The following is an 18,768-nucleotide window of genomic DNA, read 5'->3' on the forward strand; positions in this document are numbered from 1 at the left end:
CTGCCCCCAAATTTAATACACGTTTGATAGAAATCTGGTGATATATCCAGCTACAAAGGTATATGAATGAAAGTATAAATCGCCATAACCGTACTCTTGAGCATAAGTGACAGCACTCATTAACATATTTAAATCAGATTCCCACAATGTAATTGGGAGCCTGATTTAAAATTAGCAGTTGCTGACCAGGTTTTCCAGAGCTTGGACCCAGCAGTAAAAGTGCGGTGGGAGTGGCTGGCTCAAGAAGATACGTGCCTTTTACAACATTCCTTGTGGTCCAAGAAAGAGCAGGAGTGCTCTCCCCACCTCTTACTGGGAGCCCTTAGATTTTCCTTTGCTGATTATGGCCTCTCTCTCCTCCTGCAGCATTTAATCAATTCCTCCCCCGTCCATTTTCCGCCCCAATCTCTGCCTCCTGGATTGCTGCTATCTTCTGCCCTCACCCCCACCAAGCCCAGATCTCTCGCCCCCTCCTTGTTTTTGTGCTGGTTTGTCCAGTGTTTATTCCCCTTGAGAAGGTAGTGGTGAGCCACCTTCTGGAATATAATTGAGTGCTTTACAGACTATCTCAAAGGGGTGGTAAAAGTCAACCACATTGTTGTGGGTCTAAAGTCACATATAGGCCAGACTGGGTGATGATGGCAGATTTCCTTCCCTAAAGTACAGTAGTGAACCAGATGGCTTTTTATGACAATCTGGTAGTTTCATGGTGACCATTACTGTTACCAGCTTTTTAGTCCATATTTTATATAATTGAATTTAAATTCCCCAGCTGCCGTGGTGTGATTTTGAACTCGTGTCTCTGGGGTTGTTACGCAAGGCCTCTGGATTACTAGTCCAGTAACATATTTGCTATGCTACCGCACCCGTGTTTTCTTCTTCCCCACTACACCCCTTGCTCCCAGCTTCCCGTTTGCCATCCTGTTCTACCTCACCGCCCCCGCCACCAAGCCCGGTCTCTTGCTCCCTGACTCCTGGTTGCTGCTCTCTTATCCTCATCAAGGCCTGATCTCTTGCTCCCTCCCTCCCAATTGCTGGGAACCATCACCTGCAGTTGGTTTTCCCGTAGTCGGCCAGCCTGACAATCTGACCATTGTTGGGCAGGAAACTGAAGATAAAAATAAGAAATGCTGGAAATACTCAGCAGGTCTGGCAGCATCTGTGGAGAGAGGAGCAGAGTTAACGTTTCAGGTCAGTGACCCTTACCTGAAACGTTAACTCTGTTTCTCTCTCCACAGATGCTGCCAGACCTGCTGAGTATTTCCAGCATTTCTTGTTTTTATTTCAGATTTCCTGCATCTGCAATATTTTGCTTTTATATAAAAATCATAATGATGTCCTGCAGTTAAATTTGGCACATCCTCATCCTTGCCAGGTTTGGGGCCCTTGTGTCTTTAGGATAACCTGGAATGTTAATATATCTTTCAATGCGCTTCTTAATGCAGTATCACAGTTTTATACCTTGCAGATCATGTTTTGCACCTTCTACAGTCTTCTAATTTCATATTAGTTTTCATGAAATGTATTTTTACATATTTAGGTCCTCGGCAGCCAAAAGCTGTGCAGCAATCTGAGCAAGAAGGTGAGCGACATTGAAACACAGACTCCAACTCTCTTCGAAGCCAAAGTGTTGGCAATATCAGGTAAGTTGTGTGTAGTGTAATCAAAATACTAGGGATGAAAATTCCTCAAAGCAGCCTAAAGTAAGGTGGGGGAGGATGTGTATTAAACCTAGACAGATGTGTAGAACATTAGCTCCTGATTACCACTTTGGCTTGAGACAAAAAGTCATTCAAGACAGGAGAATGGATAATTACTCTTATGTTGAAATGGTTTGGAATAGTTTCTAGGGAACCTGCACCCAGGGGGCTGTTAGCAGGTTTAACTGACATCCTTGCTCTGGGACTGGAAACGGGTCACCGTTTAGGCTGCTGGTTTTCTATGTAGCTAAGAATCAAAGAAGAAAATACATGTAAAATAAAAGCAAAATACTGTGGATGCTGGAAATCAGAAATAAAAACAGAAAGTGCTGGAAATATTCAGCAGGTCTGGTAGCGTCTGTGGAGAGAGAAACAGAGTTTCAGGTCCGTGACCTTTCATAAGAACTGTTCTCCCTCAGTGCTGCCCCTCCAACAGTGCAGCACTCCCTCAGTGCTGATATTGAGAGTGTTGGCCTGGATTTTGTGTTCAAGTATCGGAACTGGATTTTGTGTTCAAGTATCTGAAGTGGGGCTTGAACTCAAGTCCTTCTGATTCCGAGGCAAGATTGACATCTTGCTCTAGAGGCTCTAACTTTGATCAGAGGTGTAAGAGTTTATGACATAAACCCATTCAAAAGAAACTCCAGTGGGCTGACCTTTAAAAGCCCCGAAACTTGGAATTCGGGCCTAAGCTTCCACGTGCAGTCAGTACATATATCCAATAATGCTTCAGGTCGTCATAGAGTTATACAGCACAGAAACAGGTACTTCGGCCCATCATGTCCGTGCCGGCCATCAAGCACCTATCTATTCTAATCCCATTTTCCAGCACTTGGCCCATAGCCTTATATGCTGTGGCATTTCAAGTGCTTATCTAAATACTTCTTAAATGTTGTGAGGGTTCCTGCCTCTACCACCCCTTCAGGTAGTGTGTTCCAGATTCCAACCACCCTGTAGGTGAATTTTCTTTCCTCAAATCCCCTCTAAACCTCCTGCCCCTTACCTTAAATCTATTCCCCCTGGTTATTGACACCTCTGCTAAGGGAAAATGTTTCTTCCTGTGTACCCTATCTATGCCCCTCATAATTTTGTATACCTCAATCAGGTCCTCCCTCAGCCTTCTCTACTCTAAGGAAAACAACCCTAGCCTATCCAGTCTCTCTTCATAGCTGAAATGCTCCAGCCCAGGCAACATCCTGGTGAATTTACTCTGCACCCTCTCCAGTGCCATCACATCCTTCCTATAATGCGGCGACCAGAACTGTACACAGTACTCCAGCTGTGGCCTAACTGGTGTTTTATGCAGCTCCATCATAACCTCCCTGCTCTTATATCCTATGCCTTGGCTAATAAAGGCAAGTATCCCATATGCCTTCCTTACCACCTTATCTACCTGTGCTGCTGCCTTTAGTGATCTGTGGACAAGTACACCAAGGTCCCTCTGTACTTACAAAGGCCCTACCATCCATTGTATATTCCCTTGCCTTATTAGTCCTCCCAAAATGCATCAGCTCACACTTCTCAGGATTAAATTCTGTTTGCTCTGCCCATCTTACCAGCCCATCTATATCATCCTGTAATCTAAGGCTTTCCTCCTCACTATCTACGACACCACCAATTTTCATGTCATCTGCGGGATCATTTTTGTGATCATACCTCCTATATTCACGTCTAAATCATTAATGTACACTACAAACAGCAAGGGTCCCAGCACCAATCCCTGCAGTACACCACTGGTCACAGGCTTCCAATTGCAAAAACAACCCTCGACCATCACCCTCTCCCTCCTGCCAATTTTGAATCCAGTTTGCCAAATTGCCCTGGATCCCATGGGCTCTTACCTTCTTGACCAATCTCCCATGTGGGACCTTATCAAAAGCCATACTGAAGTCCATGTAGACCACATCAACTGCTTTACCCTCATCTACACACCTAGTCACCTCCTCGAAAAATTCAATCAAATTTGTTAGACATGATCTCCCCCTGACAAAGCCATGCTGATTATCCTTGATATATCCCTGCCTCTCCAAATGGAGATTAATCCTGTCCCTCAGAATTTTTCCGATAGTTTCCCTACCACTGATGATAGACTCACTGGCCTGTTATTACCTGGTTTATCCCTGCTACCCTTCTTGAATAATGGTACCACATTCGCTGTTCTCCAGTCCTCTAGCACCTCTCCTGTGGCCGGAGAGGATTTGAAAATTTGTGTCAGAGCCCCTGCAATCTCCTCCCTTGCCTCACATAGCAGCCTGGGATATAACTCATTTGGACCTGGGAATTTATCCACTTTTAAGCCTGCTAAAACTGCTAATACCTCCTCCCTTTCAATGCTACTTTGTTCAAGTACATCACAATCCCCCTCCCTGATCACTACACCTACATTGTCCTTCTCCATAATGAAGACAGATTAAAAGTTATCATTTAAAACTTCACCTACGTCTTCTGGCTCCACACACAGATTGCCACTTTGGTCCTCAATGGGCCCTACTCTTTCCCTGGTTATCCTCTTGCCCTTAATATACTTATAAAACGCCTTGGGATTTTCCTTTATTTTGCCCGCCAGTGTTTTTTCATGCCCCCTCTTTGTTCTCCTAATTACTTTTTTAAGTAACCCCCTCCCCCCAACATTTTCTATCTCCTCTAGGGCCTCCGCTGATTCAGCCCTCTGAATCTGCCATACGCCTCCATTTTTTCCCTTATCCAATCCTCTATATCCCTTGACATCCAGGGTTCCCTGGACATATTGGTCCTACCCTTCACCTTTATGGGAACATGTTGGCCCTGAACTCTCACTATTTCCTTTTTGAATGACTCCCACAGGTCTGATGTAGACTTTCCTGCAAGTAGCTGCTTCCAGTCCACTTTGAGCAGATCCTGTTTTATCATATTGAAATCAGCCTTCCCCCACCCCCCCCCCAATTCAGTACCTTTTTTTCTGGTCCATTTTTGTCCTTTTCCATAACTACCTTAAATCTTACAGCGTTATGGTCACTATCCCCGAAATGCTCCCCCACTGACACTTCTACCACTTATCTGGCTTCATTCCCTAAGATTTGGTCCAGTACCGCCCTTCTCTTGTAGGACTTTCTACGTGCTGGCTCAAAAAGCTCTCCTGGATGCACAACTCATGGGATAGGATCATAGGAAATAGGGCAGGAGTGTAGGCCATTCGACCCGTCAAGCCTCCTCTGCCATTCAAACCGATCATGACTGATCTACCTCTTCGCCATTTTTCCCCTTTATCCCAATATCCCTTGATGTTGGTTAATATTCAGAAATCCATTGATTTCTGTCTTAAACATCCTCAATGATTGAGCCTCCACAGCCCTCTGGGGTAGAGAATTCCACAGATTCACTACCCTCTGAGTAAAGAAATTCCATCTCATCTCAGTCTTAAATGGCCTGCCCCTTATTCTGAGACTGTGTCCCCTTGTTCTGGACTCACCAGCCAGAGGAAACATCCTATCCACATCTACCCTGTCACACCCTGTAAGAATTTTGTAAGTTTCAATGAGAACCTCTCGTTCTTCAAAACTAGAGAATACAGGCCCAGTTTCCACAGTCTCCCCTCATAAGACAATCCCGCCATCCCAGGGATTAGTCTGGTGAACCTCCATTGCACTCCCTCTGTGGCAAGTATATCCTTCCTTAGATAAGGAAACCAAAACTGTACACACTACTCCAGGTCCAGTCTCACCAAAGCTTTACACAATTGAAGCAATACATCTTTACTCTTGTACTCAAATCCCCTTGCAATGAAGGCCAACATACCATTTGCCTTCCTAATTGCTTGCTGTGCCTGCATACTAGCTTTTAGTGACTCATGAACAAGGACACCCAGATCTCTTTGGACATCAACACTTCCCAACCTCTCACTGTTTAAGAAACACTCTGCCTTTGTTTTTTTTCCCTACCAAAGTGGATCACTTCACACTTACATTATATTCCATCTGCCATGTTCTTGCCATTCACTTAGCCTTTCCAAATCCCCTTGAAGCCTCCTTGCATCCTCCTCACAACTTAAATTCCCTCCTAGTTTTGTGTCATGTACAAATTTGGAAATATTGCCATTGGTCCCCATTATCCAGATCATTTATATAGATTGTAAACAGCTGTGGCCCAAGCACTGATCCTTACGGTAACCCACTAGTAACTGCCTGCTATCCTGAGAATGACCCATTTATTCCTACTTGCTGCTTTCTGTCTGTTAACCAATTCTCAATTCATTGCAGTATATTACCCCCAATCTCATGTGCTCTAATTTTGTTTACGAACTGCCTGTGTGGGACCTTACCAGAAGCCTTCTGAAAATCCAAATAAGCCATATCCACTGGTTCTCCTTTATCTACGCTACAAGTAACAGCCTCAGAAAACTTGAAGAGGCTTGTCAAACTTGATTTCCCTTTCACAAATCTATGTTGACTCTGCCCAATCGTATTATTTTCCAAGTGTCCAATTATCTGATCCTTTATAATAGATTCTAATATTTTTCCTACTACTGACATCAAATTCATAGGTCTGTCGTTCTCTGTTTTCCCTCTCACTCCTTTCTTAAATAGTGGGGTTACATTTGCTACTTTCCAGTCTGCAGGAACCCTTCCAGAATCTATAGAATTTTGAAAGATCACCACCAATGCATCCACTATCTCTATAGCCACCTCCTTCAATACTCTGGGATGTAGCCCATCTGGTCCAGGGGATTTATCAACTTTCAATCTAATTAATTTTTCGAGTACTACCTCTTTATTGATACTAATTCCTTTCAGTTCCGCATTTTTACAAGTCCCTTGGTTGTCTAGAATTTCTAGCAGATTTTCTGTGCCTTCCTCCGTGAAAACAGACACAAAGTAATTGTTTAGTCTCTCAGCCATTTGCTCATTCTCCACCACAAACTCTCCTGTCTCTGCCTGCAATGGACCTACGTTCGTCCTTGCTAATCGTTTCCTTTTCACATACCTAAAGAAGCTTTTACAGTCCGCCTTTATGTTTCTAGCTAGCATATATTCATAATCTCTTTTCACTTTCTTTATCAGTTTCTTGGTCCTCTTTTGTTGGACTCTGAATTGCTCCCAATCCTCAGGCTTACCACTTTTTCTGGCGACCTTATAAGCCACTTCCTTTGACCTAATGCAAACCTTAACTTCTTTTGTTAGCCACGGTTGATTCACCTTTCCTGTTGGGTTTCTGTGCCTTTAGAGGAATGTATATTTGTTGTAAACCGTGTAATACTTCTTTAAATACTAGCCATTACCTGTCTACTGTCAAATCTTTTAATGTATTTTCCCAATCCACCATAGCCAACTTGCTCCTCGCACCTTCATAGGTTCCTTTGTTCAGATTTAAGACCCTAGTTTCAGAATGAACTATATCTCTTTCAAACTTAATGTAGAATTCTACCATATTGTGGTCACTATTTCCTAATGGCTCCTTTACAGCAAGGTTATTAATTAGTCCTTTCTCATTGCATAATACGAAATCTAAAATAGCCCAATCCCTAGTTGGTTCACACTGGTTGATACATTAATGGTGTGGATCAAAGTGAATTGCATGAGACTCTTCAGTAGTCCATCAACTTTAATCCCAATCCATGCCATTAGATAACACCCCAGCACTAACTACTTCTACTACTCCTCTTAGAATGAGAATCTCTGCTCCTGGCCTGCACTTCTGGGTTGGGCGTAGCTCATGGGGGTGGTTGCTCTGTCTGCCTGCCTCGTGTCTGTGGCTTTGTTTATGCCTGGGTGGCCCTGGAGAAGGAGCATGCAGTGTTTTCTATTATGCTTGATGCCTTCCACGATCATTGGATACTGGAGTACATAGTTGACAGTGGAGCAATATTATTTAATTTGTTAAGTTTCCTTCTTCTTTTGTATGATTTGGGTGTTTATTAATTGTGCCACTCTAAAAGGGGGACACTTAGGCTAGATCTTTTTGTTTGATGACACTGGGGCAACTCGATGTATCTTTAAGGGTTCAATTAAAAGAGTTAGAGTGAGAAGCCTCATTAAATATCAGGCAGAGCCAATTGAAGTACCAGTCAGTATTGCATTTCCCCTTATCCCTTCTTTGTTTAGGGAGATAATGGCTAAATTGAATGTGCTTACTCACTTTAGTGCCGTATTTGAGATAATCTCCCACTGAAGTCTTGACACCCCGACCTCCACACAGCCTAGAACATACGAACATCCGAATTAGGAGCAGGCCATTCGGCCCCTTGACCCTGCTCCACCTTTTGATAAGATCATGGCTGATCTCATTGTGGCCTCAACTCTACATTCCTGTCTACCCCTATAAGCTTTGACTCCCTTGTCAATCAAGAACCTATCTAGCTCAGTCTTAAAAATATTCAATGACCCTGCCTCCACTACTTTCTAGGGAAGAGAATTCCACAGACTAACAACCCTCAGAGCAAACATTTCTCCTCATCTTCATCTTAAATGGGAGACCCCTTATTTTGAATCTGTGTCCCCTAGTTCTACTTTCTCTCATAAGGGGAATCTCCATCCACCCTGTTAAGTCCCCTCAGGATCTTATATATTTCAATAAGATCCTCCCTCCCTTTCATCCCTTGATTTACTAGTATTTCTGGGATGTTATTTGTGTCTTCTACAGTGAAGAGAGACATAAAAATATCTGTTCAAAGCTTTAACCATTTCCTTATTTCCCATTATTAATTCCCCAGTCTCACTGTCTAGAGGACCCATGCTCACTTTAGTTGCTCTCTTCCTTTTAATTACTATCTGTTTTTAGCTAGCTTTCTCTCATATTTTAATTTCTCCCTCCCTTATTTTTATTTAGTCATTCTTTGCTGGTTTTTAAATTCTGTCCAATCTTCTGACCTACCACTAGTCTTTGCAGAATTGTAAGCTTTTTCTTTCAATTTGTTACTATCCTTAACTTACCTTGTTATCCATGGATGGTGCGTCCTTCTCACGGGGGGGGATCTTTTATGCTGTCCCCCGCACCGGATTTGGAGGCGGGGAGTGCATAAAATCGGGTGGGATGATGGTGGTGGGGGTTCCCGCCTCCGCCCAAACTTAGGCTGGGGCAGGAAGGCCTGTGAACAACCTTCCTGCCCCGCCATCAATTGAGGCCCTTAACTGGGAAAGTAACCCCTAATTAAGGGCCTCTTCCTGCCACAACCATGTGTGCTGCTTCCCGGCTCTGGGATGGGGGGCCCTCATTTAAAGGCACATAGTCCCTGAACGAGGGTCCCGGTAGCAGGAAGTGGGTGCCTGTTGATAGCCCCTGCCCTTGCTGTCAACCCCCCACCCCACAAGACCCCTCCTTCCCTGACCTATCTACGACCTGATTCCAGCAAAGCTCTTTGGCCACTGGAAGGTGCTCCTCCTGCAGCAACCACTGCCTCTGCGGTGGCTCTGCAGCTGCCAGCCTTTAATTGGCTAGCAGCTCTCCAAGGGTGGGACTTCCAGCAACGGGGTCCTTGATCCTGTGGAAGGCCTGCTGCTGTCCACTTAAGTGCCTGATTTTGGCTAGATTTGGTGGGCCTTCCAGAGAAGAGTGACACGGGATCTCGGCCTCGCTTTTTCGGAACGTCGAGATCCCCGCCACCAGAAATAAATTCCTCCCATAGTTTTTTTTCTCACTGGAATGTATCTTTGCTGAGAATTATGAAATATCTCTGCCACTGCATCTCTACTGTCATACCCTTTAACCTAATTTCCCAGTTCACTTTAGCCAGCTCTGTCAGCTTGTCTTAAACCCACGCTTCTCACCTTCAAACTGAATGCAAAAATTCAATCATGTTATGATCACTGCTACCTAGATGCTCCTTTACTATGAGGTCATTAATTAATCATGTCTCATTGCACATTACCAGGTCTAAAATAGCCTGCTCTAAGAAATTGTCCCGAATACACCCTATGATCTCATCTTCCAGGTTACCTTTGCCAATGTGATTCGTCCAATCTCTATGTAGATAAAAATCACCCATGATTATTGTGGTACCTTTCTTACAAGCCCCCATTATTTGTTCCTGCATGCTCTGTCCTACAGTGTAGCTACTGTTAGAGGTCCTTTAAACTGCCCCCACCAGTGATTTCTTTGCTGTTTCTTATCTCTACCCAAACTGCTTCTACATCTTGATCTTTAGAAATAAGGTCATCTCTCACTATTGTACTAATATCATCCATAATTAACAGAGCTACGCCACCACCTTTTCCTAGCCTCCTATCCTTCCGAAATGTCAAGTAACCTTGAATATTCAGGTTTTTAATAAAGGCAAAATGCTGTAAATCTGAAATAAAAACAAAAAGTGATGGAAATACTCAGCAGGTCTGGCTGTAACTGTGGAGAGAGAAGCAGAGTTAACATTTCAGGTTTTTGACCTTTCATCAGAACGTTATGTGTTAAATGTTGTTATTATTATTGAATATTCAGGTCCCAGCCTTGGTCACCTTGCAGCCATGTCTCTGTAATGGCTATTAGATCATACTTATTTATTTCTATTTGTGCTATGTTATAACTGAGGCGGGAGGAGTGCGCTGTCTTTTCTAGCTCCACTTCTCCACAGGTTACAATATATATTTAAATGTTTACCCAGTTACTGATACAGTCAATCATTGAATCTACTCTTTATCCCAGAATAAAATACACCAACCAGGTTTCTTTAATAAACAACAAAAATATCAGTTTATTATAAAACAAGACATAACCAGTAACGAAGGAAAGCAACAAAGAGTGAAATTTGAAAGTTCCCGTTTAGCGTGGCCCCTCTCACTCGCTCACTCACTCACACACACACACCGGTTAACTGAAAAAAAGAGATTTTCTCTTTAGAGCTCTGTTACAAAAAAAGACCAAAAAAAATGCTTTGGCCAAATACTTGCCAATTCTTGAAGAAAAAAGGGAAGATATGGAAAGAAGTCAGTTGTCCCTTTTTGGTTTGGCGTCCCAAATACGCATAGACGCTGTCACTGGGGATCTTTTGTAAAACAATTCTTTTCAGGCGACATTGAAGATCATTTTTGCAGGCTTTCCAGGGGAAATGTGCCAACAGGGGTTTCTGGCAGGCTTTTTAGGAGAAATGCAGCATCAGTTTCTCTATTTCTTACACTTGATTCTCAGGAAGTTCCCAAAGAGATGGAAGAGGTTGGTGATGGTGACTGCTCTCTTGGCTGGTTTTCTCCAACTGCCTTCAAAACCGTTCACACACCAACACACTGTTCAAAGCAAAACCAAAAACAATATCTCAAGAGTCAAGCCTCATGACCCCTAAAAATCTTGACCTGTCACTTTTCTGTAAACATCTCCCCAAAGTCAAGAAGCTCCTGCTGTGTATTTATCTGAAGACAGGTGACTTCCAGTAAATGTTGTTTACAAACAAGACCTCTCAGTGTCCTTTCAATGACCCCAGTGAAAAAAACATCCATGGAATCTTTTTCAGTTTTCCCAAATAAAACAATGTCTGTAATTCTAAAATACATGAGTCCTCAAAAAATACCTAACAAAACAAATAGAAGCACTATCATAACTGCTGACAATTCATATGGTTTGTTACAAATGCTACGTACATTCAGATACATAGCCTTTAGTTCTGTCTTTTTATTATTTTTGCAAACTCTGGCCTTATCTCCCGGTGCACTCTTAATTTTGTACGTTTTCCCCCTTCCTGCCACGCTCTGATTATCATTACCCTTATTACTACCTTGCTCTATTGCCTTGTCCTTTCCCTTTAATTTACCACATCTTCCCTCACGTGATCCCTCCCTCCCCACTCCCTACCCCCCACCCCCCCTCCCCCCCCACCCCGGCCACTCCTTAGTTTAAACCTCTCTCTACCGCCGGTTAGATGACTCGCCAGAAAACTGGTCCCAGCACAGGTCAGGTGAAGACCGTCCCAACGATCCCACTTTCCTCTGTACTGGTGCCATTGCCCAATGAATCGAAACTCATTCTTCCCACACTAATCTTTGAGCCACGCTTTTAACTCCCTAATCTTATTTACCCTACGCCAATTTGCTTGTGGCTGTGATAATTACCTTTGATCTTTTTAATTTAGCCCCTAGCTGCTCGTCCTGTCTAAGTCATTGGTACCCACGTGGACCACGACAACAGGATCCTCCCCCTCCCACTGCAAGTTCCTCTCAAGCCCTGAGTAGATGTCCCGGATCCTGAGATTCTTATTCCCAATGATCCCTGTGGATGTAGGGTGGTCTCAGATCCCCCAATGTAATACAGAAGTGAATCACCTCATATTCTCAGGATTGTCATCCCAGACCTTCATCTCTTGGGAAATGTCTGACTACTAAGTGTGTTGATCTCAAAGGGTTTCTGTAAAGCATCTACTCAGCAGATGGTTATGATTAAAGGAGTTGACTGCATCATTGCCTCGATTTGACATCTCCTAAGCAGAGTAACCACTATGGTCTTCACTACAAGAGTTGGGTAAGTTCCTTTGTTGGTACCACCTCAGGTGACCACCCCTGAGATAAATGTACTGCAAAAAGATGAATAAGAGGAAGAGTCTTCAGAAAGAGGAGGAGCTGGAGGAGAAAAAACACAGATTTTTATCTAGCACCATTCACTTCCTCAGGATGTCCCAAGGCACTTTACAGCCAATTAAGTACTTTTGAAATGTAGTCATTGTTGTCATGTAAGAAACATGGCAGCCAAATTGCAAACAGCAAGCTCTGACAAATTGCAATGTGATAATGACCACATGGTCTGTTTTAGTGATGTTGAGGAATAAATATTGGCCAGGGCACTGGGGAGAACTCCCTTACCTCTCTTCGAAATAGTGCAATGGTGTAGTGTTCTGCTGTGTTTTCTTAAGTCTTCATGAAATGATAACTGCAGACTTTACATTTGGATTCAACACAAACACTATTTATTGTCTTACTTATCTACATTGCATGATCTCAGGTCCAGGTCTTTTCCTTGCTTGTGCATGTGAGCTGCCTGTAAGCCATGTGCTAGGTGTGTCTCTCAAAATGCTGTCTCCTTATATATGTATGATGATGTCATGAATTGCATCAATGGCCTGGTTTCTTAAAGGTGAAGTCACCACTACACACATTACATTACTTTCTTTTAAATTTAAAGTTTTCTACTTTTCTTTAAAGATTAGGAATTGCAATCTAGTTGCTTAATCATATAAAATTATATTGAACAAAACTCAGACTGAAGTTTGAAAACTTGGTGGGGAGAGGTTTCAGACACATCACCCTCAATACCAGACTTTTTTTTCCCCGCCTGGCTCCCTTCATCATCGATGCACGACATCGTCTATAAATCGGACAGGTAATCAATGAGGTGTCTAGATGATCTTTTCAGTGGATCTTGCAATATCAACCTTGGCTGTGTTTGATTTGGCTGAGCCTCTTCTGGAGTTGTCACAGGTGTGAAGTCATCAAAGTTGTCTTCGTCCCTTCTGGAATTGTTTTACTATTGACTCTTTTGAAGAGAGTTACATTTCTGTTCACAACCTAGTTTCCTCTCTTTGATATGATCATGCTTCCTTTTCTCTGAATTACTGTAAGCACTTTTGGTTAACTGGTGAGCTAATTTTTGATGTTTTCTCTTGCCGAGCTAGGTGTCTATCTCCTTTTATCTTGCTATCTTTTGTGTGCATCCATGGGTCTGCATGTGTCTTTATCTTCTGTTTTTGACTCTTATCTCTTTCCCTCAAGCTTTCCATTGAGCGCTTGGTGTGAATTGTGGCAGTGGATACTTCAAGGTTTTCAAGATACTTCTTTCATCAGGTAGTTTGATCCTCTGACGATGTTGATTGTGATCAGCTTCAGTGTGCTGGCAGTTTCGAAACTTAGCAGATTTTCCTTGCTTGAGTCTACAACATGGAAGTCAGTCTGACTTGTAGACCCGTGGGTGGATTTGAGAGTGACTTGGATCATCCCTAGGACTGGTAGAGGGCTATCTGATCCGTAGGAAAGATGGGAACAGATTTGGGAGGCAACAACATGTTCAAGGACTATGGACAGGAAAGGGAGATTGGAGATGGAACAGTAGTTTGCAAGGATGGTGGGGTCAAATCAGTGATGCTCGTGTATCTTCTATGTGGCATAAGCACTCCTGTTGTGATAAAACAGTCTTTGCTCACAGACTCTGGGAAGATCTGGTATAAAAACAAATTTCTTAGATGAATTTAGTACAAAAATGGATTTAATTCCCCCAAGTGCAATTTTTAGTGCATCAGTTTGAACGTTAACATAAATTTCTGTCTGCACTGTTATAATGCAGGTGCCAATCCATTTATGTTAAATGAATAAACTGCATTCACAGAATCATTACAGTGCAGAAGGAGGCCATTCAGCCCATGGTGCCTGCACCAGCTCTCCTAACGAGCATTTCACCTAGTGCCACTCCCGCGCCTTCTCCCGTAACCCTGCACATTCTTCCTTTTCGTATAACTCCCTAATTCGCTTTTGAATGTCTTGATTGAGCCTGCCTTCATCACACTCTCAGGCAGTGCTGGAATTCTCAGTAAAGTTTCTACTGAGAAAACTACCAATTTTAGAATCCAAATACACCTGTGGCTATACTCCTTGTTAAAGGAATTGTGTGACGCCTGCTGCAACCGAAGTGCTTTGAACACCTATCCATTATAGACTCAAATTCGCTTGGAGACTTCGAGTGGCATCTGATTGTTCTAATTTGGAACACCTCACCAGCCAGGAACATAACTCACCAGGACTTACAACCCAGCTACTTATTTTATTCCTAAGAAATAGCATTTTTAAAATGGTTAACGGTTGATTTTTGAATATAAGTGTGTGTGCATTAGGGTTAAGAGAAATAAGTTATAAAGTCTTTTAGACATAGGTTTATCTCAATAGTGTTTAAGATTTAGTTTATTAATAAATAGTTAATTTGTTGTTTAAAGATACCTTGTTTGGTCTGTTTTATTCTGGGGGTTACTAAAATGTTTTAATTTGGCTAGTTTACAGTAGGTGGGATAACTAATAATATGCTGCGACCTGTGGAGTATTGGGACTGAATTGACAGTGCATTACTCCCGCCTCGGTCGTAACAGGGATAATTGCCATATCATGAAATTAATTAATGTTTAATTATAAAATTCACAAGATCTAGTATTGATCACAAGAGGGTGCTATTGGAACATTATAAAATCCTAACAGCAGTGTTTCTTTTGTAATTTTGAGTGGAGAAAACCCATTTGAAGCAGAGTATTGAACTTTCTCTATTATTATGTATTTTGGTTCATCAAAAAAAATCACCTATTTTAGAAAAATACATCTTGAAAAACACAGCTTGGGGAGAGTTTCCAGGTTCTGTATCCAGGTGTAATAGATAACTAAGTGCAGCAGGTATTCAAAAATAAGATACATTCCTCTATTAGTGGCATTCCTACCTGCCTAATTTTATGATATTCGCTGTGTCCAGGGAATCCAGAAAATTCCAGGTTAATTCTTGAGAAGGTTGGGGCGTTGCTGCTCCTGTGATGGCTAATTGACCAGGGCTGCTATCTGTTATGGTGTTTCTAAGGTTAGGCAGCCTGTCACAAAAATCTTTTTTGTTGCTAATTTGTAATGTAAATGTGAATTTGCTATATTTTCCTTGGTGCTGTCAAAATTGATATAGTTAGCTTGAATGATGCTGATATCATGGTAGGGCTGCATTAGTTCCTGCCAGTTAGCAGCAGACCAGGGCAGTCACTGGAAGATTTGTCTCTCAACAAAGGCATGCTATATTTCTTTTTTAGGGCTCTACTGACAACACCTACTCATATCAAAGCTTTGACATCCTGTTCTTGGGCACTTTGTTCAATAGCCAGCCCCTCCTTCTCTCTCGACACCTTGCTCAGTAGCCAGCCTCTTCTACTGTCTGGGCACCTTGTTCATTAGCCAACCCCTCCTGCTGTCTGGGCACCTTGTCCAGTGACTTCCCCTTTTGCTCTCTGAGCAACATGTTCAGTGGTCTGCCCTTCCTACTATCTGGGGACCTTGTGCAGTGACTTGCGCCTTTTGTTTTCTGGGCACCTTGTTCAGTAGCCAGTCCTCCTGCTCTCTGGGCACCTTGTTCAGTAGCCAGCCCCTCCTGCTCTCTGGGTACCTTGTTCAGTGGCCTGTTCCCTCCTGCTCTCTGGGCACCTTGTTCAGTGGCCTGTTCCCTCCTGCTCTCTGGGCACCTTGTTCAGTAGCCAGCCCCTCCTGCTGTCTGAACACCTTGTTCAGTAGCCTGTCCCCGCATGCTGTCTGGACACCTTGTTTAGTAGCCTGCTCCTCCTGCACTCTGGGCACCTTGTTCAGTAGCCTGGTTTTTCCTACCACCACCACCCTCCCAGGCTTCTGGCTCAGCAGTTTGTGCTGCTCCATGGTCTAGAAAATGGAGTATGGCAAGAAATAAAGTATTGAAGGGACAATAGGAGGAGTGACATAAGGATGGAAAGAAGAGGAGGGAAAGAAATGATAGAGAAGTGATAGGGGAAATAGATAAGTGGAGGTGAGGCAAACTGAATCAGGACAGAAAAAAAGTGGAATGATGAAAAACAAGACTTGTATTTATATAGCGTTTTTCACGACCACTGGACATCTCAAGGTGCTTTACAGCCAATGAAGTACTTTTGAAGTGTAATCATTATTGTAATGTAGGAGAGAGAAACCAAAGTAAAGCTTCATAGAAGTAAGTGATGGCGGGAAAAGAAAGAGACTCTTTTTGTTGGTAAAGCCCAGTCCCAGAAAATTGGAAATGGTAGTGCTTGGCCAAAAATGTCTGAGAACGACAGAATTATATTTTTTGCCATATTCGTTGCCAAAGATGAACATAATCACATGAGCTATGTGCAAAGAGTGAACTTAAAAGTATAAAAAGCACTTTGCTTCTATATTGTACTCCAACCATATGCTGAATCAAAATCCTGGGACTCCTACCAAACAACTCTAGGAGTATCTTTACCAAGGACTGTAGTTGTTCAAGAAGAAGGCTGTTGCAGGTGGTCATTGCCTTTCACTTGTGTGGTGTGAATTTTACTTGCCACTTATCAGCCCAAGCCCAAATGTTGTCCAGGTCTTGCTCCATGTCGGTACGGACTGCTTCAGTATCCGAGGAGTTGCGATTGGTACTGATCATTGCAATCATCACTAAACATCCCCACTCTGACCTTATAATGGCGGGCAGGTCATTGATGAAGCAGCTGGAGATAGTTGGGTCGAGGACGCTGCACTGCAAAACTCCTGCAGTGATGTCCTGGGAATGAGCTGATTGGCCTCCAACAACCACAACCATCTTCCTTTGTGCTGGGTATGACTCCAACCAGTGGAGAGGTCTCCCCCTGATTTCCATTGACCACAATTTTGCTAGGGCTCCTTGATGCCATACTCGGTCAGATGCTGCCTTGACATCAAGGGCAGTCACTCTCACCTCACCTCTGGAATTCAGCTCTTCAGTCCATGTTTGGACCAAAGAAATAATGCGGTCTGGAGCCACATGACCCTGGTCAAACCCAAACTGAGCATTGTTGCACAGGTTGTTGCTGAGTAAGTGCCGCTTGATAACATTGTTAACACCACCTTTCATCACTTTGCTGATGATTACGAGTGCACTGATAGGGTGGTAACTGGCCGGATTAAATTGATCCTGGTTTTTGTGGACAGGACATACCTGGACAATTTTTAATATTGTGGGGTAGATGCCAGTGTTGTAGCTGTGCTGGAACAGCTTGGCTAGGGGCGTGGCTAGTTCTGGATAACAGGTCTTCAGTATATAACCGGGATGTTGTCAGGGTCCATAGTATTAGCTGTATCCAGTGTGTTCACACATTTCTTGATATCATGTGGAGTGAATCGGATTGGCTGAAGACTGGCATCTGTGATGCTGGGGACCTCAGGAGGAGGCCAAGATGGATTATCCACTCGGCACTTCTGGCTGAAGATGGTTGTAAGTGTTTCAGCCTTGTCTTTTGCACTGATGTGCTGGCCTCCCCTATCACTGAGGATGGAGATGTTTGTGGAGCCACCTCCTCTGGATAGTTGTTTAATTGTCCACCACCATTCACAACTGGATGTGGCTAGACTGCAGAGCTTTGATCTGTTGGTTGTGGGATCTCTTAGCTCTGTAGCATGCTGCTTCTGCTGTCTAGCATGCAAGTAGTCCTATGTTGTAGCTTCACCAGCTGGACACCTCATTTTTACATATGCCTGGTCCTGCTTCTGGCATGCTCTCCAATACTCCTGATTGAATCAGGGTTGATCTCCTGGCTTGAGGTAATGGTAGAGTGAGGGATATGCTGGGCCATGAGGTTGCAGATTGTGGTTGAATACACTTCTGCTGATGATGATGGCCCACAGCACCTCATGGATGCCCAATTTTGAGCTGCTAGATCTGTTCAATCTATCCCATTTAGCATGGTGGTAGTGCCACACAACACGACGGAGGGTGTCTTCAGTGTGAAGCTGGGACTTGTTTCCACAAGGACTGTGCAGTGGTCACTCCTACCAATACATACGAACATACGAATTAGGAGCAAGAAGTAGGCCATTCGGCCCTGCAGGCCGATCATGGCCAATAAGATCATGGCTGATCTGTTTGTGTCTCGAATTCCACACTCCCATCTATCCCTGATAACCTTTGATTCCCTTGCCTAACAAGAATCTATCTACCCCCGCCTTAAAAATATTCAATGATCCCACCTCCACCACCTTCTGAGGCAGAGTGTTCCAAAGTTGCACAACCCTCTGAGAGAAAAAAATTCTCCTCATCTCTGTCCTAAAAAGGCAACCCCTAATTTTAAAACAGTGCCCCCTAGTTCTGGACTCCCCCACAAGAGGAAACATCCTTTCCACATCCACCTTGTCAAGACCATTCAGGATCTTATATACTTAATCAAGTCTCCCCTCACTCTTCTAAACTCCAGTGAAAAAAAGCCCAGTCTGTCCACCTTTCCTCATAAGACAGCCTGCTCATTTCAGCTATCAATCCAGTAAACGTCCTCTGAACTGTCTCCAACGCATACACATCCAGTTGTCGTGGTCCACGTAGATAACAACGACATAGGTAGGACTAGGAAAGTGGTTCTTCTGAGGGACTATGAGCAGCTCGGGGCTAAATTAAAAAGCAGAGCCTCAAA

At 43.3% G+C, this 18,768-nt stretch overlaps 1 protein-coding gene across 11 annotated transcripts in view; it reads left to right on the forward strand.

Annotated features, from left to right (window-relative positions):
- Positions 1 to 18,768, forward strand: part of disc1 (DISC1 scaffold protein) — a 156,183-nt gene that overhangs the window by 56,401 nt on the left and 81,014 nt on the right. For all 11 annotated transcript variants that reach the window (XR_010970942.1, XR_010970947.1, XM_068020804.1 and 8 more), the window contains exon 8: positions 1,541 to 1,643. Coding sequence is in view for 9 of the 11 variants with exons in the window: in XM_068020804.1 (XP_067876905.1) it covers positions 1,541 to 1,643 (103 nt within the window). In the remaining 2 variants the exon portion in view is untranslated. The remainder of the gene's footprint in view (positions 1 to 1,540; positions 1,644 to 18,768) is intronic.

The sequence above is a fragment of the Heterodontus francisci genome, chromosome 3 (assembly GCF_036365525.1).
Source record: "Heterodontus francisci isolate sHetFra1 chromosome 3, sHetFra1.hap1, whole genome shotgun sequence".
NCBI lineage: Eukaryota > Metazoa > Chordata > Chondrichthyes > Heterodontiformes > Heterodontidae > Heterodontus > Heterodontus francisci.